Source organism: Aethina tumida, chromosome 4 (genome assembly GCF_024364675.1).
Source record: "Aethina tumida isolate Nest 87 chromosome 4, icAetTumi1.1, whole genome shotgun sequence".
Classification (NCBI taxonomy): Eukaryota; Metazoa; Arthropoda; class Insecta; order Coleoptera; family Nitidulidae; genus Aethina; species Aethina tumida.
In genome coordinates, this window is record NC_065438.1 from 302765 (window position 1) to 329891 (window position 27127).

At 36.2% G+C, this 27127-nt stretch overlaps 6 protein-coding genes across 9 annotated transcripts; 4 read left to right on the forward strand and 2 right to left on the reverse strand.

Annotated features, from left to right (window-relative positions):
* LOC109594317 (tribbles homolog 2) lies at nt 1-13453 on the forward strand. Its single transcript, XM_020009527.2, has 5 exons — nt 1-172; nt 234-605; nt 3108-3397; nt 10547-10735; nt 12194-13453. The coding sequence occupies exons 2-5, from the start codon at nt 309-311 to the stop codon at nt 12441-12443; spliced, it is 1026 nt and encodes a 341-aa protein (XP_019865086.1). The 5' UTR covers nt 1-172; nt 234-308; the 3' UTR covers nt 12444-13453.
* A 3628-nt stretch (nt 13454-17081) lies between these two features.
* Nucleotides 17082-18272, reverse strand: LOC109594266 (sperm-associated antigen 1). The gene is made up of 2 exons (XM_049965960.1): nt 17989-18272; nt 17082-17941 (listed from the first exon to the last, which is right to left on the reverse strand). Exons 1-2 carry the CDS (start codon nt 18253-18255, stop codon nt 17138-17140), a joined length of 1071 nt encoding a protein of 356 aa, XP_049821917.1. The 5' UTR covers nt 18256-18272; the 3' UTR covers nt 17082-17137.
* Nucleotides 18273-18342: 70 nt separating this feature from the next.
* LOC109594321 (uncharacterized) lies at nt 18343-19411 on the forward strand. Its single transcript, XM_020009533.2, has 4 exons — nt 18343-18482; nt 18531-18727; nt 18781-18928; nt 18981-19411. Exons 1-4 carry the CDS (start codon nt 18411-18413, stop codon nt 19317-19319), a joined length of 756 nt encoding a protein of 251 aa, XP_019865092.1. The 5' UTR covers nt 18343-18410; the 3' UTR covers nt 19320-19411.
* A 94-nt stretch (nt 19412-19505) lies between these two features.
* Nucleotides 19506-22271, reverse strand: LOC109594320 (NADH dehydrogenase [ubiquinone] flavoprotein 1, mitochondrial). The gene is made up of 7 exons (XM_020009532.2): nt 21994-22271; nt 21634-21861; nt 21288-21580; nt 20485-20715; nt 20197-20429; nt 19973-20145; nt 19506-19918 (listed from the first exon to the last, which is right to left on the reverse strand). Exons 1-7 carry the CDS (start codon nt 22070-22072, stop codon nt 19683-19685), a joined length of 1473 nt encoding a protein of 490 aa, XP_019865091.1. The 5' UTR covers nt 22073-22271; the 3' UTR covers nt 19506-19682.
* Nucleotides 22272-22413: 142 nt separating this feature from the next.
* LOC109594322 (immunoglobulin-binding protein 1b) lies at nt 22414-23686 on the forward strand. The gene is made up of 3 exons (XM_020009534.2): nt 22414-22577; nt 22633-23341; nt 23397-23686. Exons 1-3 carry the CDS (start codon nt 22428-22430, stop codon nt 23615-23617), a joined length of 1080 nt encoding a protein of 359 aa, XP_019865093.2. The 5' UTR covers nt 22414-22427; the 3' UTR covers nt 23618-23686.
* A 256-nt stretch (nt 23687-23942) lies between these two features.
* Nucleotides 23943-25252, forward strand: LOC109594292 (protein D3). Of its 4 annotated transcripts, none has more exons than XM_020009501.2 (3): nt 23943-24068; nt 24554-24891; nt 24942-25252. In XM_020009501.2, the coding sequence occupies exons 1-3, from the start codon at nt 23979-23981 to the stop codon at nt 25144-25146; spliced, it is 633 nt and encodes a 210-aa protein (XP_019865060.2). In that variant the 5' UTR covers nt 23943-23978; the 3' UTR covers nt 25147-25252. The 4 variants fall into 4 exon arrangements, with proteins under 4 accessions (XP_019865060.2, XP_019865058.2, XP_019865059.2 ...); XM_020009499.2 differs by having other exon boundaries at nt 23952-24068; nt 24551-24891; XM_020009500.2 differs by having other exon boundaries at nt 24067-24207; nt 24551-24891.
* The last annotated feature ends 1875 nt before the right edge of the window (nt 25253-27127 follow it).

A 27127-nucleotide genomic window follows, 5' to 3' on the forward strand; every position in this document is an offset into this window, starting at 1 on the left:
AGTAGCACAATGCTATTCGAGGAGTGAGCGCCGTCCGTAGTTTCGTCTTTGCTCAGTTTACGTGTCTGTGCGCGACCTTTTCGTTCCAACACACACGTGCTTACCGATTCGGTTGACATTATGAAACTGTTATTATTCATCTAATTTCAAGGATTTTTTTCAGACTTTCAAGGTGGGTACCGCACTGTTCCTTTACAAGACCGGTTGGCTGAACGTTCAAATTTTTCTTACAGGTTTTAGCGAACCAGGATTTTTTTAATTCAGTGTGAACAACATAGTTAAGTGATTTTTGTGATAGTGCTAAAATAATGCAAAACATGACGGAAGTTGTTACGTCCGGTGTCGGCGAGCTGTTCCAAAACAAGACCCTCGGCGAGAAACTGCGCCTTTCCCATCACCAGGAGGTGGACTTTTCACCGCCGTTCTCGAGGGTCTCCAACAGGGGTAGGATCCCTTCGTCGTACCCCCTGTGTGCTGCCGCACAGCAGAACAAAACTATATCGTCACCCATTATCGCAGAGAAGTACCAAATCTTCGAGCAAGTGGAGGGCAGCTCTTTGTATCGGTGCGTCAACATCGAAACCCAGGAAGAACTTGTGTGCAAGGTAAGCTAAATCGGTGGGAAACAGTCACGAATAAAAATCACCGTCGTTGGTCACTCATGGACACGTCACGTTAGGTTGATGTATCACGACTTTGTTTTTGGGTGGTTTAGTCACTTTTGGCCATTGTTTTAGCAAAGTTGTTTTTTCAATAACAAGTATCTTTTGTACTTAACTTAAAGTCATCACTCTTCTTGAGACTAGTTGATTCCCAACAAAGACCCCATCATCATTGGTCATCAAAGCGGGCGATATTCCCTCGCCGAATTAATCATATGCAACACTTTCCGTGGGCAATTTTACGTAAACCAACCCCAGTTCTCACAATTCCTCCGGCCCCGAAAACAGGTTGGGGAGGATGGTGATTCTGCATGAGAATGGCATCCCCCAATTCAAAAGGGTTGATGCTATCAGGTGGTCAGTCGTGAGAAGATACTTAGATGCCATTAATTAGGGCAGTCAGTCACATGGGAAATTTGTCTGCACTTTACGGTATTACGAAATGGGGGAAGTGCACATGCTGTGTCTGGACGTCATCGCGTTTGTTTTGCTTTTGACTCTCAATTAAGTACCGGTCATTGCGTCACTTTAAGATGCAACTTTTTCGAGTGTTACGGTGACTCATTGATTTCGCCGTAATTAATATGTTTGCGTAGTGGCGATGGATATTTCCAAATCAGTGGAGTTGTAAACATATTTATGGCGCATTAAAAAAATGCAAGAATAATTAATGGAGGTACGCTTCCTGAATTGACCATTAAAACTTCATCGTCAAAGCAAATTTCCTGTCCTCATTAAATGCTAGTTATGTTTATGGCTTGCTTATTGCGTCTCCGAGAATCTCCGGTACCTCTTCTGGTTAACCCTTTATGGGTGAGTTTTTTAGGAACACGAAGGTGTCAGTGCCACTTGAACGCACAATACCTGAGCAATAAACGGCAAATTCTGCGAATAACACCTACAATATTTATTGCGCCTTGGTGAGGTTCATGAACACAAAGCGGTGGGTGTGAAGCCTCCACTTGACTTTATTACACCACCAAAAGGCTTAATAAAGATTCGGGTGTTGGTCAAGCGGTGACCTTTGGCGGTTCGGGAGGACCTTGTCGTCGGTTTTCGCATAATTAGTGTGTTTTGTTTGGAGGCTGGAACAATTAAGACCGAAAACCAGTTAAGTGTGCGCACACGCCACATGACGTGGTAGACCGGCTACGCTACCTGCATTTATCGGTTACGTATTTCCAAGGCCGCGTTAACTTAAAAACGCAGATATGTCTGAGCCAGTTTAAAAAAATTCTACCTACGAGTCGTCAATATTGGTCTTATCTATTACTGGCGCACCAGCAGGGGCACCCAACGTGTGGATGGTACGAAGGTCGTCAAGGTGAACACCATAAAAGGTGAATGTCAAATTTAAATCGAATTCGACCTTTCAAATTTTCAATGTAATGGTAATTTTTGTTTACGCAACAGTTTCGTTAAAAATTCATATCTGGTAAACAACAGGATGTTCGCGTTGCTACTCGTGTAATTTGATATATCGATTCGTTCCTAGACCGCCACCGAGAGTCTCCCAACCGACCCAACTATGGTGCCGGGCACGTCCTCCGATAATTCGGTAAATCACTTACAAAATTATGCATTTCATTATTCCCATTGTGGAGCGTGTGCCTCTTATCCAAGGGTTTCGTAAGGTCTTCACTAGATTAGTTCAGACATTCTTAGCCTTATATGGCTTATAACTCACCAACTGCTAATACATATCGATTTAATTGTGCTGCAGCAAATCAACCTAACGCTGTTAATTTTACGTTCTTTATTATTATATTTTACCTTGTGTTTATTACATCACCGCGTTAAGCAATTCATTTAAATAATAAAATACTATTTCTATGTCACGGACGAATCCCGGAGTCCCAATCGGAGACGTTAAGAGCTCCAATTAGCACCAGAAAACTGCTGAAACTGAAGCCAACAACGCCCTTCTGGCAACAAAAAGCCAACAAATTGTTTCGTGATACCTAAATGCTAATTTCATCACGATCCCTGACATTTCTACACCTTCCATGTGGAAAAAAGTCAAAACAAGGCCAAAAAGCCGACTTTTGCAATGATTTGCTTTATCAATTTGTTGTGTCTATACCGTGTTACAACAGCACTTCTTCCACTTTGCTTATACAGACATATGTGGACTCATTCCACCGTTTAATGGCTCGAAGGAAAACAGACGTGTGGAAATGAATGGAGGAACTTTAATTAGATTTATGATCCAGTTGTGGGCAATGGGTGTTGCGAAATTGGCCGTAAAACGCAGAGGATTTTTTAGGCAGTTTTCGAAGTGGCCGACAACAAACATGACCTATGCTTCGAATTGGGTGTCTTTGTTTGGGGTCATCGGTGTACCGTTATCGCCACATGAAAACCAGTTAACGATACTTGTTTACACACGATTCTCACCCGGCCAAAACAAAGATAACATCTTCAAATCGTTTTTTTCGCTTGCAGATATTGCCAAAAAACAACCACGTCCTCGTGTCGGCGCACTACAAGTTGGATTCGTTGACCAGGATCAGCCCGTTGCACGAAGTCATCGTCCGCAACACGAATCTGTTTCTGTTTTTTCCCAAACCTCACGGCGATCTCCATTCGTACGTGAGATCGAGGAAAAAGCTGCGCGAGTCCGAAGCGAAGAAACTGTTCCGGCAAATCGTCGAAACGGTCCAGATCTGCCACAACAACGGGATAGTTTTAAGGGACCTGAAGCTCAGGAAGTTCGTGTTCGCCGACAAGCAAAGGTAATTAATTCTCTAATTGGAAGGAAGCTTTTAGTAGTGGTTTGGGCCGATTACGATCTGGTGCGACGATGCGAGTAAATAATATTTCTCTCCCTACACGTGTTCTCAGACATTGAGCAATGTCGTTTCGAGCCTCTATGTCCGGTCGTGGTTACTTCACGTGTTACGACAGTGTGTGTATAATACTGTAAATGCCTATTACCAAACATCAAGTATCTTTTGATCAGCTCGTTGTGGCATTCCTACGGTTCATTTGTAGGTGTGGCGTCACGAAAAAATCGCTCTTCGAACTGTTCCAGCAATTAAAGCACAGGAAATCCAACAGCTGCGAATAGCATCTCGTGTTTTGCCATAACTGTTCTTCTTTTACCTGCATCCAATCCAATCGATTTCCGTTCCGCACCCGACACTATTTCTTTGCTAACCGTTTTATAATTAGTGTCATTGTTTGGCCATTAAATTCGCCTCAGTGGCTCATCAACAATTGGCATCAACCTGCGCCAGTCTGCGACCTCCGAAAGCAGTCGCAACGCCCAGAATTTAGCAAACGCAGAACGACCGGGGAGATGATAAAATACACTTGATGAAACATCGCCTGTAACAACAAGAAATGCCGCAATTATAAATATAGTCGTCGTCCAACAGATTTGGAAATCGGCGCTTAAGAAATTTTCTATTGTTCCTTCGAATGTATCTCTCTCTCTCTCTTTACGTGGATTAAAGTTGCATTACAAAATTGTTACAAAGGTTTTCGACTGTCGCTGATTAAATTTGAACCTAAATATTTTGAAATTTCAGATACTAAATACACACACACACACACACAGGAGTTTCGAAATGTGTACAAAAATCGTCTCGAAATGTGTGTGTGTGTGTGTGTGTGTATGTGAGATAAGGGAGTTATGAAATTGATTTTGTTTTATTAGTGGTCTTACTTATATCTGGAGTGCCCCGTAAAGGATCTGTATAAACATTATGAAATCCATCCGACTTGTTTTCGTGTTTTATTGAAGTTTAACCTAGTTTTGTTTCGTGTCCACTTTTCGGTGGAATAATTCGTGAAGGTGCGACCTTTAAACTTGACCGCCAATTGTTTTTCTCCCATTATCGAATCTGGACAATGTCCAGCTACACAAGAGTTTTAGTGTCAAGGCGCGTTTCGTTTGCGCAATGTCATTAAATTATTCGATTTTGCATTATACAACGTGTTGCAAATTTATCTTATCAGACATTTACCAATTTCGTGTCTGGCAACGCTTCCTTTTCTTTTTTCGTTGCCCGGCACGTGTCCACTTAAAACAAAAAGGGGTATGGTGTGAGCTAACTCATTGAATCACCCAATTGATCCCAACATCTGCCCCTTTGTGGTGACAGGAAACGTGCTGCAAAGGAGTTTTGTTTTTGTCGACTCCCACGGGTCGTTTTTTATGGTTTTGACGTTGTAAAAATACACATTCCGACGTTGTAGAAGTATTTTTAAAGCGATTCGCAACTAACCAAAATAGTCAGACGGATGTTGTAGTCATACCGCCGTTGACGTCACTTCAACCTTTTATCTCCGTTTCCTTTGGTCGGCCAAGCCGGAACTGGCTTTGTGTAGTTGTGTGACCTGCGGGAACTAATCCTATTATGCAATTGAATTAAAGATTATTTCAAAAGCTTAGGTAATCGGCAAGAAATTGCGAGCCGATCCCAATTTTGAAATGTGCTAATGCTGCGACATGGCGATATGGCGATATGGCGATATGGAATAATCAGGTTGCCCAATATCGAAGTAAATGTGAACTGGATGCTGAAACGTTTCAATCTAACGTTATTGCTAAATGCCGATTTGTGTGTGTGTGTGTTTTCCTTTGGTTTAGGGAGCTGCGACTGTGACCTTTGTCAGGTCTGCCCGTGTAGTAAATAATGTTTGTTTGAAGTTGCGCAAGCCTTATATAAATACATCGGCGGACCGTCGGAAATGATCCACGATTCTAAATTATTATTTATTTAAAAACGGCGACCTTGTCGAAGAAACGAGCGTGGAGGTCGGCATTTCGCAAATGTCGTCCGTTCCCAGAAAAACACCGCTTCAATGGGCCATTCAGTGTTTCTCGGGGGTGCAAGACACCATTCTTCCACACACAATACCTGTCTTTGTACCTCGGACAAGTTCAAAGTGTCAAATCAATTTTATTTATTAAAAAGCCGAAAACCTTTTTGCTCCGTGTGGGCTTCGCTTGGTAAGCGAAGCACAAGGTAAACCATCCCAATGATAAAACAAAAAATAAACTCAATGACGTAGGTGTGAGGTTATTTTAAAACAGTCGAGCAATGTTGTATTAATTCATATTTGCAGACGACCTTAAAATCGAGGTTTTCGTAACGCTCATTATTACATCCCCGATACACATACGTGTTAACAGTTTATCGAAACCAAATAACTTTATAAACGTTACAAAAATGAACTTCATCTTTACATCACACGGTTCTGTGTGTTGAAAGAAAAGTTGTTTCTTACATCAATATCGAGGCGTTGCATCACAAATTGCGGTGTTCACTGCAAAACATTTAGGCTCATTAACTGAACTGGGACTGAAATTCTTCACTTTCTGCCTCAGGGATGGAAATGTAAGTAACTGGTCTAGCTTACAAAAGGGGGTGTAGTGATGCATGGGTGTATAGATATTCCGATCCCATTCTATTCAAAAACCAGGTGCACCGTACACCTACAATAGTACAAAATTGCATAAAAGACACGGCCTTTGTTGTGCCAACCGTATAAATTTTCGGGGTGCAGATGTGTCCACAGCGCCCCATTAGAATATTCCCACTCAAGTTAAGGCACCAACTGCATTAGTTGATCTGGTCCACCACGGTGTGTGACACCTTAATCTTCCGAAATTCTGCACATCTGTGTTTATGTTAGCAAACTCCGTTTCTGGTGCCACCGAACAAATTCTGGAGAAGTTGATATTATTTCGTTAATTAACGATTGACCATTAATTTGGTCCGGACGTTCCACATCTGCCGGGGTCGGGGTTAAATCTTTTTTTACCTGTGAGTAATCAAGAAAAAAACGCATCGCATGTACAAAAAGAAAGAAAGAAAGAAAGCCATCTTCGGAAACATCTGCCACGCGCCCGGCACCACGTGACGGTACCCCGTAATTTGATTCCTTTTCCTCTTGTTTCTTTAATTTTAATAAAGCAGTTCAAGGCCCGGCGACCCAACAGCATTTATATTGATTTACATCGTCCGAAGTAATTTAGGACGCAACAAAGATTATTGCATTACGAAAAATTTAGCAACGGCAATGATCACATCCGACGAAATCGGAACTGTCGGCGTTCTCCGTCTCCGTCTGGCGCACGCGAGTGAACGGCATCGTACGTACGGTACGTCGCAAACGAAAAACAGCGTTGGAACCTTGCGTGGTCCTTAACCCAGTTGTGTGAGAATACCGACTGCATTTTGTTAGACTTGGCCTTCTTTAAATATAAAATACCGACTCCGACTCTCTAGGTTACCACGACCGTATGTAGTCGCTTTTCGGGCTTCGGTCGGGGCGAAAATACTCTTTTGGCGGACTTTCCTCACCCGATTGCAAGACGGTAATTAAGTTCAGCCTGTGTGGAAAATGGATCGCGTTTGCTCAACTGCGGATTTCAAAACGCAAACAAAATAAACTCTAAATACTCCCGTTGACGTCGTTCATTATATGTTTTTACTTTATTGGGCAACCGATTAATTGGTGATCAGTGAGGATCCGGCGTGCGAGATCGAATGGATCGGTTAAATGTCAGCAAAGTTGGCTGCGTTTAATTTTAAAACCGTGTCGAAATTGAATTTAACCAATCTGTCAAGAATTATTGCACAGCGGTTGTTGGCAATAATCTTGGCTGGTATGCATTTACACACACACACACTCGGACGCCGACACTTCGAGTTTTGGCCCGAAGCTCGTACACACACAGAACTTTGCAACTATCCGTGGATTTTTGTTGCCCAACCCTTTTTGTCGCAACTGCGCCGACTGGATGGACATGGACGCAATAAAACAAAAATTCGATAAATTGCTTATTGTTCATTATGGCACCGTGAAGGCTTTCTATTCGTTTTGCATACGGATTGTCTGCTTTAATTATGCATTTGTGCAATTATCGGGACTCCGTTTTAATGTCAACTCTTGAATTTCTTCCTCTCTCCCACCCACTCCAACAATCAGCATGATGGAAATCAATTTTTTCTTCCATCATTTCCGTTATGTCTGCACTTCCAACGGTGCACCACACACATACACACAACAGTTCATGAAAGTGATTGGTTTTCTAAACAACAAAGGTGAAGGTGCTCACCTATTTGTAACTCACATTCTTTTTCATTTTAAATACCACATTTACTGCACTTTTATGCCCATTCATCCAGTAGTTTCAAATTAACATTCCAACTGTTACGGCAACTCATAAAATTTAGTGGGTGATCCTCTAGAGTTGCGTAAGCAACACCACCACCACCACCTTATGTTCAATTCCCTAATTGGTGCCCGTGGTATTTGTAGCAAAACAGTCGAGAATAAAGAGGCAAAAACGAATTGCGATAATCAATAAACACACCCAATAATAAGCCTGGCAGTAAAACGTTGCAGCCCACACCTTCACTTATTATAATATTGCGACCGGTACTTTTGTAACCTGCGTCCAATGCGATTTCGAATTGGGAAGATTTATTTTGCCGGCCGTAAAACAGATCAATGAACCGGCCCCGTGAAAAAGGTGGGAAAGTGGCCGGCTACAATTACACCTACTAATAGAAATGAGGAAGTGAATGCACCTTGCAACTGTTGTCGAGACGACGAACCGACTAAATCTGTGGGTGTTACGTGGGTCCCAATGTAATGCAACCAACCCCTGCGTCCAAACATGTAATCGTTCGGTGTGATTTGATCACATTCGTCTGAGGGATTATGTCACGTTGGATAATGTATTCAATTAGTCCTTTTGCAATACGTATAGTTTCTTAACAAGCAGGTTGCAAATTTCATTTTTGCTCAAATTTTACAGCCAGTTACCAACGTAGGTAACTTGCCCAAGAGTGTTGAGAACGAGATGGAGCGAGCGTTGCATTATTACGGAAGAAACACATAATCGAAATATCGGTCAAATTATTTATTTAATGCTTATTGCCGGCGTTATGCAAAGACACTGGTTGCATACACGTGCATTGCCTCAAATGTGTGTGTAATCGACTTAAACTGCAACAACGTTGTTTCGCGGATTCTCAATCTAATTGAGGAATTTCATAATTGCCTTTAGGAAATCGCCGCTTACATTCCATCCAACGCTAAAACCGTTTTGTGTTTTGCCATTTTTGCCGCCTTACTAAGCTCTATTTTTAATTGTTGGAGTTGCTGCCTTTGGCTCAACATCGCACCTATTTTTGACCCATTCAATGTTACCGTTGTTGAACAAATAAAACTGTCAATAAGTGTCATTCAAGTCTTCATTGATTCGAGTCCGTCGTATCGGTGGTGTCGGCGATAGTGGTGCATGCGGAACACATGCACACCACGAAAGCCACGCTCCGGGCAGTCAATGTAACACACAACATCGCAACGTTCAAAGAGAGTTTATCTGCACTTTGCGAAATCGCTTCTAGAAATAATCGAAACGGTTTCACAATGGTTTTTTCCGGGGTTTTTGGCACCACTTGCACTATTATGCGACCGACGGTTCGTCGAACCCGGTGAAAGCTTTCCCAACTTCGAATGAAAGTATTGTTTTTGCAATTTCTCCGCGGCGTGGTGTAACGCCATCCTCGTTTGTCCGTAATTGATTGAAAACTGTCGCATTTCGCTGCGATTGCCTCATTGTTCCGCCTACTGGTGCGGCCGTGTCGGTGCCTCATTCCATATTCCTTTGCCAAAATCTGAGGTCAACAGAACACTTCCAATTGGGAAATATTGCGAATTGCGTCCCGAGATTTGGTGTGCCAAGTGTGTGCCAATGATTTAGGAGACAGAAAAAACCTTAAGTTCAATTATCTGTAATACTCATGTCTACTTGGTACTTGGTTGGTTCTAGACGATTTGCTCTAGTTTTACTCATCCTTTACATCATCCCAACACATCCGAGATTTAGTGTAAACAGCCGAAAAACCTGAATCTGATTCCGACAAGTGAGGAAGCGGATGGTGTCATGAATGTCGCAACACATTCCTACCTGGTAGTTGTTCTGTGTCATTAGGCCTAACGTTAGCCATCCCAAATAACGCGTCCACGTCCCAGTTAGGTTTTCGCACGGGGTTACCTTGGGTCAGGCAATTATTTAATAACGGAGCCCGAAGAAATTTCTCCAGAGTGGCGAACCGGAGGAAAAAAGGGGGCCACAGATAGACGGTACATGTGACCAATATAACACTGTTGCGTTAAGATTGTGTGTGCAAGTTGAACGACCGACCGGGGGCCGCCACTTTCAGACCGCCGGTTCAGGCATTTCTTTTTGCATTGATTGCATCACCGACTTTCTTTGCATAAACAATCCGTGGCAAAGCGAATCTGCGCTCATTCACCGGCCTCAAATTTTTACTGTTAGATCCGCGTCGAGGCGACGCTCTTGCGTTTCGCAACCGCCGGAGTCTATGACCGACAAAGGAAGTTCACAATCGTGTGATGGCTCATTCAGTCCGCGGTCGATTCATAAAAATTGGGAGTGTTGCCCATAAATACTCACAAATACTTTATGAAGCGATTAATTATTACCACTCATGTTCAGTGAGTGTGTGTGTGTGTGTTGTAAACCGTTGCAAATAAATCTTATGAAACTAAAACAGCCAATACACTAAACTTGGATAATATTTATATATCGCAACATTCGGCTACACTTTTGGCAACGCTCTTTCGTAAATCGTAAATAATTAAGCAAGACAACGTGAGTTTATCATCGGCTTTGCCCACATGAGCCTCTTGCAGGTTTAATTTATCGAAATTAAGCGGTATGTGCAGTTGAAAAGGGTTCCGCAATGATCTTTCGAAACGTGGCACGTCAGTGTTTAAATTGCGTCGGATAAACTCTCGGCTTGCCTCCTCACGTCGACCTCAAAACGGGATCAAAAAGGAAACCTACACATATGTGAATATTCACATTTTAAATAGAATCTTTGTTACAGAACGGAGCTCAGACTGGAGTCATTGGAAGATGCTGTGGTGTTAGAAGACACGGACAATGACTGCTTGCACGACAAACGTGGGTGCCCGGCTTACGTCAGCCCGGAAATCCTCAAAGCGGGCCACTACTCCGGGAAGGCCGCCGATATGTGGTCCTTAGGAGTTATCCTGTACACTATGCTAGTCGGAAGGTGTGTATTCATATTTTTGGAAACTTTTCTTAACGGCAAAGGGTGGGCACCACGTCAGGTGGTGCCCGGGCCTTTGAACCCCCTACAATTTTAATTTAATCGATGGCCAACTGTCACGTAAACGGTGCTGAGAAATTTCCACCTGTGCCTGTAAGTTTCAACTCTTCTTTAAACGGCATATGGTAGATCCGTTACGCTTCAAGGCTTGGGAAATAAGAAATTTTGTAACGTACACATAGCGCACCGGAAGTGCTAATTTTGCATACGAAGATAAAACAACTAAATTTCTTCTAACGGTTTTCCCTGACACATTTATCACCCCCACAATAACTCCTATCATAAAATCACTTAACTGACCTGCCAAAATCTTAATCATTCACTACTGCACTCATTGTCATCCATGGTGGACGAATAGTAAAATTTACACCTTCTAAATTATATTTTTATAGCCCCAGTCTAAGATAATTTACTGCCCAGGCAGAGCCTACAATAGGACTGAAAAATTCGTCAAGATTTCGTACACCTGCCCTAATTAATGTTAGCCCGTCCGATTTTTGGTAGTAAAAAAAATCCGAAAACCGGGCCCAAGAGATAAACCCTTAAATTCTGCACCTGTCTCGATTTTTAACGCAGGTATAACCGCTTCGAGGCAGACACACAAAACGCAATAAAAACTGAACGAGCACAGATAACCATAATTATATACCTAAATGAAGCGCTATTATTTCCTATTGGTTCCACGAACACAAGGATCGCATTGGTTCCATCTCTACACATTTGCACAAAAGGAATAAAAATGTTTATTATCCTTCAATAATGATTGAACAACCTTTTTCTATATAATTTAGTTATTCATTACAATTTGTTTAAAACCCCAAAATTTTGTCCGTGCTGTACATTAAACCAATGGCATTTTAATGGGTCAGATGTACCTGTTGCACCCTTTAACAAATCGTAAAAAAACGAGATGGGCCGGCGAAATAAACCATAAACAGCGACAGGTTGACGTTTCACCTGCTGCTGCCCTCATCACGGTAGCGATAGCACTGCATGGGGGTAAAAAAACAAAACAAAGGCAAATTGAGTAGCAGGTGCTTCTTAAACTTGGGCTTTATGTAATATAATAATCGAGTTATGTTAAGTGGTGAACACAGTGGTACAACCGCGAGCGACGAAAAAGTTTACAGTTCATGCTTCAGTTACCCAGACTGGGTTGGCGCTGATTTATGGTGATATATTTTGTTGAGGTCTAGATTTATTCGCTAATAAAACACCTTGAACTTGGCCTTTCACCGCGTTTTTTTTTTTTTTTTTTTTTTGTCTTTTTTTGAATGCCGGGCTTGATAACCGGAAACAACACTAGTAATAGTTTTAATTAACTCACAACTAACGACTTCCTTAATTTTACTTAATTTAATAATAAACGTGCAAAACTAAACAAATGCTTTTTTGTTACAGGTATCCTTTCAGCGATTCGGAACACGCTTCCTTATTTGCAAAAATTTCCAAGGGTAACTTCATGATTCCCGACTGTATATCACCAAGGGCACGATGTTTAATTAATTCCCTGCTGAGACGAGACCCAACGGAACGTTTAACCTCCGAAGATATTATGTATCATCCTTGGTTGGCGAAAAACGACGAAGATTGGAACAACAGACTCAGTTGTGACCAAGTGGTGCCTCAGAACTGGACGCTGTTCGATTAAGTCCTTAGAGAAATTGTCACGGGGAATATTGTGCAAAACTTGTGCTGTGTTCTTAGTTTTTAAGAAATTGAGCCATAGATACTATCGTGGTACTGTTTTTAATTGTCAGAATATTTATTTTGGTTATAGAAATTAGGACGCAATTACTGTATCTGGTTGAACTGTATCAAATACGGTTCAATCATTTATAATACGATTGTTATAGTTTGCGTAGCAAAAGATAGATGATTGCCAAAGTTTTCCAATCCGTTCTTTCATTATTTATTGATCCGTTTTCTTCCTTTTAACAGGTTCGAAAGCTTTGGTGGCGTTGTTTTGTTTCGAAGGTTTTATTTTATTTTGTTAATCTCAAAAACCACCAATTGGCGATTTCTTCGGACTGATTTGTTGTTTTTAATGTTGATCTGTGAAGGGGCATCACGATGTATTGTAGAGTGATTAAACGAAAGACTGATTATATTAAATTCCTATTATGTTCTTGAAGATATGCCTGTTTTTTTAAAAATATGAGTTGAGTACATGAAGGGCGATTTATTATTAAAATGAATATTTTATTCTGGAAGGTAGATATGCTTTGATAATTTGCATATTTATCATCGATTATAAGATATTTGTCGTTATGCTTTATATATGAGTATTATATGTTAATTCGATTGTTGAGCAATTACTTATGAGGCAACTAAGTGTTTTAAAATAAAACCGATAGTAAACTATTAATTGTAGTGTTGAAATAACTTTGATGTCGTGGTGTCTTGGAACAGATTTTTTAATGTAATTTTTTTAATAAGAATTTGTGATCTCGGTGGGGTTTTCGTAAAATCCTCCATCCATATGACATTTGTGTATAATTTTACGAACTGAATATATGTATATAAAAGATTTCCTAATGTATATGCATAAGAATTAGGGTTAGGTCTGTGTAAATATTGTACATAGCTTCGCATTTTTGCAGATCAAGAATTCGTTGGTTTTTTGCTGTTGTTCCCAATAAATATTATTTTTAAAAATACCGTTCATTTAATTTTTATTCCTGGTGCCAAACAACGAACAATAAATATAATTACAAAACACTTTAAATAATAATACACACATTCAATGCAATGTCCCACTTCGAAAAGAGACCTTGACGCTTTTTTGAACGAAACAAATTTACAAATCAAGGTTCAGTTTAAATCAATTTATTATGTACAATTGTCAACCTTTTGTTAATTAAGTCTGCCACGCTTTTTCAACAGCCACAAGACTTGACACTTTGGACCCATTTTTCTAATAAAACTCAATTATGCTTGGAACTGCTTAGCTTAATTTCTACAAAGACTCGTCGATTAAATTCTTACTAATAAAATAATATAAATTTTGTCCTGCTTTTCATATGGCTTTACTGAAGACACATTTGGAATCTTATAAATGATTTCAAAAGGTTCTCCATAGTACCATGTCGTAATAGAATGTTTACTAATTGCTTTTATATAGACAAAAGAAATTATTTGTCAAGAATGTTTCATTATATCTTATTAATTCCTATTTAAGGAGAGTGATAAAATAATAATCCACGTTTAAGGAAGGAGGTAAATTATCACCAGTAATAGATTTAATTATTTATTTAACAATTAAATAAGATTTTGTTTACTAGAATTGATCTGAATTGTTTACATTATGTTTCTTCAAACAACTCTAAAAATGGATACATTTGGAACCCATTGGGAATGATTATAAGGTTCCAGAAAGTATCATTGACGCGTGGGGGTAGAATGTGTTTACTAATCTTTCATATAAAGAAAAGAAATCAGCCATCAAGAATGTCTTATTAATTCCTATTTAAGGAAAGTGATAAATTAGTATCCATTTAAGGAAATAGGTAAATTATCACTGGTAATGGGTTTCATTTCAGATTTAATAAATTATTATTTTTTATTTGGCTTAAACTTTTTTATGTGTATGCTTTAAATATTCATAAAATTATATTACATACGTTTTATAAATACAGATTTGCTAATAGAAGTAAAATTTCAAAAAGAAGACATTAAAAAAAGTAATTTGAAATTTATGTTGGCATGTAGTTGGATGTTAACATATTTCCAGACGCAGCAAAATGCAGAAATGCGGAATATAAAAACAAACCGTCCGGTCGCAAATGGGAAGTTCTCAAGTAACACACACCGAGTGGGAAAAAACGGACACGTGCATATAAGTGCAGAAAGCAGGTGCTATTACCGGATAGATATATCTACCATGTAGCATTGCGGCATTATATTACTTAAACTTGATGTTTGCGCAACAGTATCGCAATGAAAAGGTTTATTATATCGGCTTGCACACACACCTTTTACCTGTCAAATTCGGAATATGTGCGCAAAACCGTTCGGATAACGCGTCAAATTCGTAATTGCATCGGAGCGAATTAAGCAATTGTGCGTCACAGGTGCAGCACCGGTCAAACCGACATTTCAATTGCTACCGATGAGAACACATCACTTGAGCAACAAAGAACGTTTTCATTTGGACAATCATGACTTGATTTTTGTTTATTTGGATGCACCATCATTAATTGTCTATTCCCAAATGAACACTTCTACCAGTTTAACACGCAAGGGGATCCTTCATTACTAAATAGTCATCAGAGTAGTAATTAAAAGCCAGTAGACCAGAAATAAACTATTACTATTGCAGGAATATACATTTCATATAATTATTATTCCTTAGATCCATTTGTGTCCAGTAACCAGCAGGAATGTAGCAAATCTGTTTAATTGAAATTCATCATGTGCATCCAAACAAAGCTAGCACCACTGAAGATGCAAGTCCAAGTATAAATGTGTACATTATAATTCCTATAGAGGGTTTTTAAAACAAGAATTTGCAGGTACAGTTTTGGCCCATTGTATAAAGATAACTTCTGTTTTACTATGTGTAATTTACTTATAAATATATATAGGATGTCTACATCATATTTCACATACATCGTTAAAAGCACAGCTCATTAGAATTTCACGCCAATTACTTTTAATGGAGTCACGAAAATAATAAATATTTATTTTAAAGCTAAACATATAGTTCAAATGAAATAAATGATCCGAAGGTTCTCAAGTGCTTAATTTTAATCTGAAGGTCTAGAATACATCATACAGTATCACAGAATATGAATAAATTTAAATATTAATAGGCACTTAATAAAAATGTAAATATTTTATAAATTATTTTAAAATAAGTAGGTATTTTTTAATTTAAAATGTTTATTGATTTTAGTATTTTTACAAAAATTATTATTATTTATCTAATCATTTATAATTTTCTGGAAAAAAAAATGGGACACTTAAACACTATTTTTTCTTTAAATATGATTCAGAAAAAAGTTGGTAATTACCGTTGACTAAGATCCATTGATTAAACAAAAAAATTAGCCAGAAAAATCCATTTCACAAGCATATTTAAATTTAATTACTTCAGCATTTAACAATATTCACGTTGAATATTACAACATATATATTGTTCATGTGATCCCGACCTTGGAAGGTACAAATGAATTTTAATCGCTCTATCCACGAGTGCAGAAAACAACAGTAATCAACTTTTGTTGCACCACATCGCGACGGCCCTGCAGAGGTGACGCAATTAAAAATGAACCGTGCCCTGCCTGCCTCCGCGGATCGTATTTATTGTGCAATTCAATGTTTTATGCACTTGTAACAATCTGTTAGCTTATTAACAATAAATAAATGTTGATTTATTGATTTTTTTGTCTGATAAAGCGATCTGAAATATTTATTATAGCCTTGTCGGTTTCAATTGATATTAAAAATGCATAACATAAATTATCTTCTGCTCCGTTCAAGGAAAATTATATAAAAAAAAACTAATTAATATTTTTATCATTCGCTTGAATTAATGTCAAGATGTTATTTTTATCGCAAAGTATCTAATAAGTTTCAAATATTGATGGAGGGTGAGAATGGGGAGGACACCCTTCATCATAAGGAAGATATTTGAAAGGAAAATGTGTCAATTGTACAAATTAAAACTGTATTTATGAATTTATATTTTTTATAATTAGAGCAATAAAATAATGGAGGGAAAGTTTCAAGTTTCATAGCAATTATATTTATTTAATGTATTTAAATATAAACATATTTCTGTTCATACATTTTATGGTAAAAGTTACATTATATTACTTAAAAATATGTGCTAACAGATATTTCATTAACACGACGTGCCATGCATAATTAAACCAAGTCAGATTGATTTCAATGCATGTGCAGGTACAGCTGCATAGGCAGTAAATATCAATTTTGTTCACATATTTTAATATATTTCCAATTTTTATAAAACCTTTTTGGATGTCAGTATTTATGGAGATATTAAAAGGTCAATGTTGTTATGAAATTTGTATCACACTTTATCAAGTGCGAAATTTAATGAATGACCTATATTACGAGCATCGTATCACGTCAGATAACAGAAATCTGCGGATGTGATTCAACATTAACATAATTGCAATAATTATTTTAAAAATAAATACTGTGTAATAAGTTTTGCAATAATGAGAAACCCAAATTAAATTATGTTACAATGTCATTAAAACTTTTCATCCAATATTTATATTATAGATTACATTAACATTTATGGAAAATAAAGCACAAATCTTGGTAAAATTTTATTGAACAATTAGGTATAACATAAAAATAATATTAATTATATTAATCATCATCTTCATCATCGGATACTTCTTCAATAACCATACGTGTAGGTCTTTTTTTCTCTACCACGCATTTTGCCTGTAAACTGTTGGACAATTCTTGAGCTCTAACATTATTGGGATTGACCCTTATCAAAGAGTTCACTGTTCCATTTGCTTCTAGGTGCTTTCCTAAACAATTTAAAATTTCAGCTTTTCTCAGTAAAGCTTTCTCATTGTGCCCGTCCAAAGCTAGGACAGCTTCGCAATCTTTTAACGCTTCGTTGTAATTTTTCAATTTAAAATAAGTGACGGCTCTGTTGTTTAAATTGTGAATTGTCTTTTTACATTTTATACTGTTATTGTAACATTGTAGGGCTTCATCGTAGTCGCCAACTTTGAAATATTCATTACCCTTTTCCCTCTCACGATTCGACATAAAAATTGCTTCAGCTTCGGTAGAAAATTTATTGAACGTAATAGATTTTTTCGGTTTTGCCTTAGCCTCCTCTTCCTTTTGTTTCATTTCCTTTTTAAGTCTTTCTTCCTCCAACTCTTGTTTCATAATCTCCGTATCGGGGTCGTATTTATCCCAAGATTGGTAATCAGTGGAGTTTATACGTTTCTGGCTTGGTTTGTTGTTCAATTGATTAAATTTTAAATCTTTGCATTGTCTAACATCAGTATCACAATGTATTGTGTTGGATTTACGATTTTCCAGCTCTTTGTTGTTTCTGGAGATATCGTTAAGCCAATCTTTCAAATCTGAAGATATCGCTTTTTGCTCCTCTGAGTCTAACTCATGTAAATTAATTATTGGACATTTCTAAAAAATAATATTTAGACGAATCTAACTTAATTGTCTAATGTTACCTTTCTTAATAGGTCGCAGTTTGGATTAAGTAGTGCCAATCGGTCTTCAGCACATTTCATCAGCTGTGGATAATATCCCTCTTCGCCGGATTGCAAAATTTCGTATATTTTTCGTAACTCTTTAACATTTTCGCATTTGTTGATGTATGCGAAATCCAGATTTTGTATTGGTATTCCATATTTGCTTAGAAGATTTTGACTCGAAGACTCGGGCTCCGGTTGATGATCTTGCGCCAACTTCCTTAAATCTTCCGACAGCTGTGTCATTTTTAAAACTATTGATAAAACTTTTAGATAAACTTGGAGACATCTATTGATGGAAAATGACCACCAGTAAATTCATTTTGTTGCTTAGCAACGTAGATTACAAACACCAGGCATACTGAGATCTCTTATAATTTATTGTTATACAATATTTTAAGATGATATCCAAAAAAGAATATATTTTAACACGGCCTTGGCAAGAAAGAAAATACGCATATCACAGAAGAAAGGTAAATTTATGATATTCCTGTTCTTCAAATTTATTAATTTTTTGTTAGGTCCAGAGTGCGGTCCCTGCTATTGATAATAAACCTCCTGCAATGCGACCTCATGTTAGTTTAAAGTTGAAAAAGCAGCAAAAGGAAAAGGAAAGAACGAAGCAAATTGAGTGGGAAAATTTCCTTTTATTGCAAAGGTTAAATTATATCACACGTACTAATCGCGTCGATAATTATTGGAAAACACCTCAACCAGGGTATTATTTGTTAAAGGATTAAGTTATCTTATTATAAACATTTTTTTATTTAGATTTTTAAACCGAGTTGGTTTGTACAATAATGGAATTTACACCATTGAAGATGAAGATTCAGGAGTATCGGATATTGACTCTGATGCAGAATCTTCAAGAAAATCGCGATGCTCCGCTTGTAGACCAAAAAGGGAGAAAAATATACAGGTAATCTTTATTAACACAAAAAATCACATTTTATTAAATATCCGTCTTCCAGATTCCCGAGGAAAGGATACCTTGGGAACCAGAAAAGAAGCCGACCGGAAGAATTAGAAGTAAATCAGTTCCTGCAAGAAAAACAGGCTTGCCCTCAATAAAAGAAGAACAACCACAGAAACATCGTCCAAAAACTACTTCTCATAAAAAAGACGAGTTAGTTGAAATTAAAAGCGATTTTGACAAAAAACATGGGCAAAGTTTAATAATAACCAGAGGATGTTTGAAACTTTGTGTCAAAATTCCTCCAGATACTACTGTCAAGTTCCAAAATGGAACAAAGCAACAAACTCTATCAAGAGGGCTATGCAGTTGCAAAGCACTTTCTGGTCCTCATTAATATTAGTAATTAAGTATTTGCATACTATATTATTATGTGTGAGAGTGTCGTTTTGTAACTTTTGTAACTCAATAAAGGTTTTGATGGAATAATTATTTTTGTTTCATTATCTTTACTAAATATATTTTGATGAAAAGTAGTATTAATCAATTAATTGAATGAGGCTGGGAAGCTAACTGTTGAAAATTCTTATCAAATTATTTATTGGTATTTACATAAAACAAAGGACACAATTCAAATATTTACATAAACTGATGTTTCTTAATTAAACGTTATGTAATAATAGACCTGAAGTTAAATCCAAATACTGACTTCAGCATATAATTCAATCTAATAATATAAATACGTTTAATATAAATTTAATTAATTAGCACATTCCTTTGCTTCTGGGTTATTCTGTTTGAAAATCCTCATTCTTTCCTCCAATTCTGGTCTAAAGTGTCTGATTAAACCTTGCACTGGCCATGCTGCACCATCACCCAAAGCACAGATTGTGTGTCCTTCAATTTGTTTGCTCAACTCCCATAACATGTCGATTTCTTCTGGTTTTGCATTGCCATCAACGAATCTGTACATTATCTTGTTCATCCAGTTGATTCCTAGAAAAATGGATGTAATTTACATTTTTAAGAACTTAAGAAGAGATGTTTTACCTTCTCTGCAAGGAGTACATTGTCCACAAGATTCATGTTTGTAGAACATGATTAACCTGGCAATTGCTTTAACAATATCGGTTTGTTTATTCATGACGATAATGGCAGCAGTTCCCAAACTGGTTTGAGCTGCTACTAAACCGTCAAAGTCCATCAACACATCCTCGCAAACTCTACAACAAATTGAATGAACACTTTGAACACAATTTAATTTGATGTGTTACTTTTTTGGGATAAGAGGTGTTGAAGAACCTCCTGGAATGATGGCCAAAAGATTATCCCAGCCCCCAGTTACACCACCAGCGTGGAGTTCGATGAGTTCCTTCAAAGGAATACTCATTTCCTCTTCAACTGTGCAAGGTCTATTTACGTGCCCAGAAATGTTAAACAATTTCGTTCCAGAGTTACGGGTTCTACCGAATGAGGCGAACCACGTACCTCCACGCCTACAAATCGTCTGAAACCGGGAAAATAAAATTGATAAGGGATCGAAAAACACAAAAATAACTTACAGGAGAAACAGCGACCGTTTCGACATTGGTTACAGTTGTGGGACAGCCAAAAACACCGACATCAGCAGGGAATGGAGGCTTTAGACGTGGCTTACCCTGTTTACCTTCAATGGACTCGATAAGGGCGGTCTCCTCACCGCAGATGTAAGCGCCGGCGCCTCGATGCATGTACACGTCGAAATCGTAACCGGAGCCGCACGCATTCTTGCCCAACAGACCAGCTTGGTAAGCCTGAAAGTTATCAAGACACAAAACTCAAATAGGGAAACAATGAGAATCGTCGCAGTTCTATGCTAGTTTAAATTCATCAATACTGATATAATTTTGAAGGTGGATTAACTTCAAACATCAAATATGAGCATTACAAATTTGAAACGAATCAAGGGCCGAGTACATTTGCCGATCGCAAAATTGGTGAGTTTTGACGTTTGTCAATATTTATTATGCCATAGACGTACCGGATCTTATAATAAATTATGAGAAATATGTATAAATATATTTCTTAATTTACATTGTAACTTACCTCAAAATAGATGATTAAAGATGGTTGAAAATATGTTATAAGATCACTAACAAAATATGTTTAGGAAACTTAACTTACAAACATTGATAAATAGAAATTACTAAAAAGTATACAAGACGTCGTTCCACGTTAAAAGTGTTTAATATCCAACAATTTGTATTCAAATTGTTGGTGATATAATAGTTATTAGTATTTTTTTCAGTTTAATATATTCACTTTGAAATATTTTAAATGGAATAAAGGTTTAATCATTAATGGTAACCTGTTACTAAGTACTTACCTCTGCGATGGCTACTTGCATGTTTGAAGCCTCATTATAAAACTCTCCTCTAATATAAATATAAGCAGCTTTAGCCCCCATAGCTCTGCCAGCAATTAAACAACCTTCAACCAATTTATGAGGATCATGTCTCATAATCTCTCTGTCTTTACAAGTTCCAGGTTCACCCTCATCAGCATTTACTACTAAATATTTTGGGCGGCCGTCGTCGGGTTTATTCATGAATGACCATTTCATGCCAGAGGGAAAACCGGCTCCGCCACGACCTCGAAGACCAGATACCTTAATTTCATCTAAAAATTGAATTGATCATGCACTGATTCGATTTATAATGAAAGTCTCTTACTAATTATCCAGTCTGATCCTTTAAGTAGGATTTCCTTGGTTTTATACCAATCGCCGCGTTGCAAGGCGCCTTTAAGCCTCCATTCATGTTTACCATACAAGTTGGTAAATATACGGTCTTCATCAGCCAATGGTCCAAATTTGGTTTTTGTCTGGGGTGGTGGTGTTCCTGGCGGTGGCGCTGAATAGAATGCCACTTGGCCATTTCCAAGAACTGGAGCTATGGCCCCTACAATTTAATTGTATATTATGTAATCGAATTTAGGTTATATACAATATTGATTATATCATACAGATGAGAATATGAAATTATTCTTAAATGAGTGAGAATTTGAAAACAGTGGTGGATATAAACAATTACCGTAACAATTTTTCGTTAAATTTGTGAATCGAACTGCCATCCCTGCCATCTTATTTTGACATTGGCAGACAACTGTCATAAAGTGAGGTTAAGTTCCGTTACAGGCGAACTGCGTTCCGAAAACTGTAATCAAAACAGGGTTGTGTAATTCATGTTTGTATTTTTTATAAACTAGATATGAAGTTAATGTAATTTTTGAATAATATTATTTATAACTAATTTATAACGCAGAAAATTTTGTATACACCTCTTGGGTTTTTTGTATTTGCAGTTTATCAACGTTCAGTGTGTCAAATGCAGACCAAATTTTAAAATGTTTTCCATTCTGTCATACGTATAAATTTAATTGTTGTCTATTGCAAATATTTACAATAACATACAACAATTAGTTTTTATTCTTTTGTCACAACCATAACCTAAAATTTACAATCAAAATGGCAAATAAGATTGATTCTGTGTCAAACCAGATCAGAGAAGAGAATTTGGAAGATGCCCAAACTTTATCTGCGCTGTTTGATGAAGGTTTGGAACTCTACAATCAAATAGGAAATAATCAAAAACCTTCCAACAGTCCAGAATTCCAAGTAAAAATGAATGAATATTTATTAAGACATTTTTCTTTACTATTTTATATTTCAGATGGATGTGAAGAAGGCCATAAATATATTTGAAAGATCTACGAGATTAGTATCAATAACAGATTTGTTCAGTTCAAATGAAGGTATTGAAGAAATTGCAACAAATGATCTGAAGTACTTTTTGTTACCAGCATTATTAGGATCATTAACAATGAGAATTACTTCTGGGGACCGAAAACAGATAGTCTTCTGTTCAGAGATTTATTTCAAAGATTTTCTAAAACGAACTAATGACTATGGTTTGAGTAATTATGCTTTTCACAGTCAAGATCCTGATACAAGTAAATCGAATACCCCAAAAACTGAACTTGAAATTATAACAACTTCAGTAAATGTTCGTGCAAATAAAATCCAGAGATTTAATGAACAAAAGGAACTGAAAGCAAAACTGGAAAATTTGAAGAAAAATATGAATAATGAAAATATTGATGATGAAGTAAAACGAAATTTCTATTTAACTTTAATTAAATTGTTTATACATGAGGCTACAGATGAACTAGACAGTATTGAAATGGAGAAACCAATCCTGGAACATATGGCTAATTTGAAGGATGAAGGCTCTTCAAAACCTTTAAAGAGACCACCAGCTCCACTAATGCCCACAATTATTCTCACCAGGGATCAAGTTCAAAAAGCTGTTTATGGGGCTGGTTATCCTTCCTTGCCAACTTATACTGTTCAGGAATTTTATGATAAAAGAGTTGCAGATGGTATTTATATACACACACATTGCACATGTGATTGTAACTGTAAATTATTTTGTAGGTATTTTCCCTGATCCCAACAAAAAGAAGTCACCTGAAAACATGAGTCTACAAGAAAAAGCTCTGGCAGGGCTCTCTATCACTGATGAAGATAAAGAACAGACTCAAGAAGAGAAATTAGTTGAAGATGATGATGATGAAAACTTGGCAAGAATGAGGGCAAGAGATGAATTCAAGGATGATCATAGAAGGGGATGGGGAAACAGAATGAATAGGAGTTAGATCCTATAATTTATTAAATATGTACTTGTAGAACTCTTACTAACAAATACATTGTTTTTCCATAAAGAACTTGCTTTAATTATAATACCATATCATAAGTGGGAAATTAAATTGGCAACCCAGTGTGCACCTTATATTTTTTTCCTCAGTTATTTTACCATATATCCATAATAATTAATAATTAAAGAGTAACAAAAATCGATATAGGAACCTAAGTTATGTAACTTTTATTATGTAGATTTGGTTTAAAATATTTATCAATTCCGTTATGTTTAATTAAGAAACTAGCTTTTAGCCTGCGGATAAACGACTTTCGACTGAAGACTTCCTCAGTTGTTCAGTTCGAAATTATATTTGCAACATGCATTTCTTTAGAGAAATAAGAAGTATTTTATTAATATTTATTTTAACGATTATATTTAGTTGTGCACCATTAAATTACATCAAAGAGGTATGATATTTATTATTGTGGTTTAGACTACATCCGTTATCACAATACAAAATGTTATCTCATACTTATTTGTTGTGAGACGTAATTATAATTTAGTAAAATTGTTACTGTATATTGGTGTCGACTTGGTTCATCAAATGTAAGTAGCTAACTGTAGCTTTTAGATTTGTATACCAAAATCTATTGAAAAATTTTCAGTATATTTATTTATATACCAACAATATATTATAATATAATAGAAAATACCCCTTATTTCGAATATAATTTGGCTTAAAATATTATGTATTTATTTTTAATTTCTTAAATCATTGAATTAATAAAATTAATTACTTAGTAATTGATAATTAATTAAATAATTATCAAATAAATCAAAAAAGCATTAGAAATTCATATTATAATAAGATTGTATATATATTTTTAAATAACAGATCTCGGATTATCAAATTAATTTTATATCAGATTTTTACATTAACTTGTTCCAGAAGATGTTGGATGACCATATCGTTCCGGACTCGATTGACGAGGCTCCATCCTCGAAGTTGACCATAACTTTCGACAACGACGTAGAAGTGAACTTCGGCGAAGAACTGACACCCACCCAAGTCAAAAACAAACCTGAAGTTTCATGGGATGCGGATCATTCCAAATTCTACCTTTTGTCAATGACAGATCCTGATGCTCCAAGTCGTGATGACCCAAAATTTAGAGAGTACAATCACTGGTTGGTGGGAAATATTCCTGGAGATGAGATAGATTCTGCTGCAGCAGATGTCCTGCATCCATTTCAGAGCTCGGGACCCCCAAAGGGCACGGGATTACATAGGTAACAAACATTATTGAAATTTACTTAAAAGTCATTAAACTTATTTTCAGATATGTCTTCTTGGTGTATGAGCAAAAGGAAAAGTTGAACTTTAAGGAGCCAAGAGGTACGGAATTTTCGAGGGCAAATAGAAAAAATTTCTCTATACGTGACTTCGCCAAAAAATATAAATTGGGTAATCCAGTTGCTGGAAATTATTATCAGTCGCAATGGGATAAATACGTCGAAGAAAGGAACAAGAAATTCAGTGACTAATTATTAAATTCTCAACTATAATATTATTAATTTTTATGTGTTCCAATATTAAATATACACTGCTTTATTTAAGTATTTGTTTTTCTTATAATACAATATATATATTTTAAAATGTGGATGTTAGTTTTATTAGAAGAAATAAATAAAATACTTAAACATTTAAATGATTAAAACACTATTTCAAAAAATTAAATATAAATGTATACACATACATTAAATATTTATTTTAAATAAATACAAATTGTGTATAGTCAGGAAATTGCTCAAAATTTTAATTTCTAATAAATTTCCTCTTCGTTACATCAAATATCAATGGCATTTGATAATGGATATGCGACCATGAGTCTATACATAAAAACAACAGATTATAAAATGTTTCATCCTAATTACATAAGCATAGAGAACTTTTGAAGGTTAATTTTTTACACGACATTAAAATAAAAACATATACGTATAATTTAGATAATTAGTTATAGTTTTTGATTTTTTTAAATACGAAAATCTAAGTTATAGACAAATGCATTGGTTCATTGATCTTTATTAAATTGTGATTCCTAAGTTATAATTAAAGTTTTTTGCACATTTAATTAATTTGGTGAAAACCAGGTTAAACAAGGTGTATAATAATATCTGCATATATATAGTTAAGTCACACGTAACGATTATTAAAAATTATATAACCATCTGTAGGTTAAGGTTAAGAATTGTTGTAGCAAATTCGGACAAACGAATTTCACTGCGATTGTGGATTAAGATTTATTTGAGTTTCTCCAACCAGTTGGCAACTCGAAGAGATTACAAAGAACTGGTAGGAAGCTACATAATTTAAGAATTGAATCATCGGATCCAAATATTGTTTATTGTGTACGAGAGGATAAAATAAGAGAAACTGGTCTCATTTCAATAAATCTACTTCCCCACTAGAATTAAATAACACCGTTCAACAATAAAATATTTCATGCCGAATTGGATAGATTTGGAAACGGAAATTGAGTACATCCGGTAAACACTTTTTTAATGGTTCAACTAAAATAATCAAAAATACAGGACACATTTTTTTAGATTTCCTGATAGACTTGAATCTCAACGATTTGATCAGAATTATTTTATTATTCTCTAAACTAATGAAGTGTGCACAACTTTATACACTCTATTAAGTTAACTATCTATTGTCTATAATGTTATATGACCACAAAAGCAATAAAACCTAACATTAATACGGAAATATCTTTCACATTTCGCCGTTTACTCTTTCTTTGATCGACGACGAGACAAATTAATAGTAAAAAGAAGTACTCGAACATAACTTTCTAGTCCAAGTGTTACATAAACTTATTTTTAATTCACGTTTCCTTTTGGTACGAATTTTTGTAAACTAATAAATAACGTAGTACGCAAATCTGACTCAGTGTATGATTAGCTTCAAGGTTTTTTGATGCCTTTAATGTTTTTTCCGCGATCACTAATTACGTTTATCTTTTGTGCTTCGGAGTTGTGCGGAGAGCACACACATACAAATGGAATTATTTTGAAGATTGATGAAGATTAAACGATGACCTTGGATCATTTTATGTAACAAAAGTACATTAGTGTCCGAAGCATCTGCATCAGAACGTGCCCGAGGCGAATCTAATTCAAAACTTTTTATTGATTTTAATCGCGTGTTTAACTATTTCCTTATTTATGTAATTGAACAGTCATGAATGTAACATTTAGATGAGAAAAATTGCGAATAAATAACTAACAAAAATAATTAGAAGGAAATGTTTTTTTTTTATTACCTATTAGGCTTAAAGTATCACGTTAGTTAATTCATTTACTAAATAGCACTTTATATTAATGGGACAACAATTTTATATATGCATGTATGCATATATAGTTTCTCGTATAACTAAATATACAGCAATAATACACTGGCTTTGATTGTAGTACGTGCTGTGGATTCTGTGTTTATCTGAGCTACTCTCAACCCCCAATAAGT

What these genes read in the sequence shown, in the direction of transcription:
- LOC109594317 (XM_020009527.2), top strand. Translation starts at nt 309, where the DNA reads ATGCAAAACATGACGGAAGTTGTTACGTCCGGTGTCGGCGAGCTGTTC. An exon ending in AGGAAGAACTTGTGTGCAAG is followed by an intron (nt 606 to 3,107) that starts GTAAGCTAAATC and finishes TTTCGCTTGCAG; the next exon opens with ATATTGCCAAAAAACAACCA. An exon ending in TACACTATGCTAGTCGGAAG is followed by an intron (nt 10,736 to 12,193) that starts GTGTGTATTCAT and finishes TTTTTGTTACAG; the next exon opens with GTATCCTTTCAGCGATTCGG.
- LOC109594266 (XM_049965960.1), bottom strand. Translation starts at nt 18,255, where the DNA reads ATGACACAGCTGTCGGAAGATTTAAGGAAGTTGGCGCAAGATCATCAA. An exon ending in ACTGCGACCTATTAAGAAAG is followed by an intron (nt 17,942 to 17,988) that starts GTAACATTAGAC and finishes ATTATTTTTTAG; the next exon opens with AAATGTCCAATAATTAATTT.
- LOC109594321 (XM_020009533.2), top strand. Translation starts at nt 18,411, where the DNA reads ATGATATCCAAAAAAGAATATATTTTAACACGGCCTTGGCAAGAAAGA. An exon ending in ACGCATATCACAGAAGAAAG is followed by an intron (nt 18,483 to 18,530) that starts GTAAATTTATGA and finishes ATTTTTTGTTAG; the next exon opens with GTCCAGAGTGCGGTCCCTGC. An exon ending in TGGAAAACACCTCAACCAGG is followed by an intron (nt 18,728 to 18,780) that starts GTATTATTTGTT and finishes TTTTTTATTTAG; the next exon opens with ATTTTTAAACCGAGTTGGTT.
- LOC109594320 (XM_020009532.2), bottom strand. Translation starts at nt 22,072, where the DNA reads ATGACAGTTGTCTGCCAATGTCAAAATAAGATGGCAGGGATGGCAGTT. An exon ending in AGGATCAGACTGGATAATTA is followed by an intron (nt 21,581 to 21,633) that starts GTAAGAGACTTT and finishes TTCAATTTTTAG; the next exon opens with ATGAAATTAAGGTATCTGGT. An exon ending in ATGTACTCCTTGCAGAGAAG is followed by an intron (nt 19,919 to 19,972) that starts GTAAAACATCTC and finishes CCATTTTTCTAG; the next exon opens with GAATCAACTGGATGAACAAG.
- LOC109594322 (XM_020009534.2), top strand. Translation starts at nt 22,428, where the DNA reads ATGGCAAATAAGATTGATTCTGTGTCAAACCAGATCAGAGAAGAGAAT. An exon ending in CCAACAGTCCAGAATTCCAA is followed by an intron (nt 22,578 to 22,632) that starts GTAAAAATGAAT and finishes TTTATATTTCAG; the next exon opens with ATGGATGTGAAGAAGGCCAT. An exon ending in TGATAAAAGAGTTGCAGATG is followed by an intron (nt 23,342 to 23,396) that starts GTATTTATATAC and finishes ATTATTTTGTAG; the next exon opens with GTATTTTCCCTGATCCCAAC.
- LOC109594292 (XM_020009499.2), top strand. Translation starts at nt 23,979, where the DNA reads ATGCATTTCTTTAGAGAAATAAGAAGTATTTTATTAATATTTATTTTA. An exon ending in CATTAAATTACATCAAAGAG is followed by an intron (nt 24,069 to 24,550) that starts GTATGATATTTA and finishes AACTTGTTCCAG; the next exon opens with AAGATGTTGGATGACCATAT. An exon ending in AAGGGCACGGGATTACATAG is followed by an intron (nt 24,892 to 24,941) that starts GTAACAAACATT and finishes ACTTATTTTCAG; the next exon opens with ATATGTCTTCTTGGTGTATG.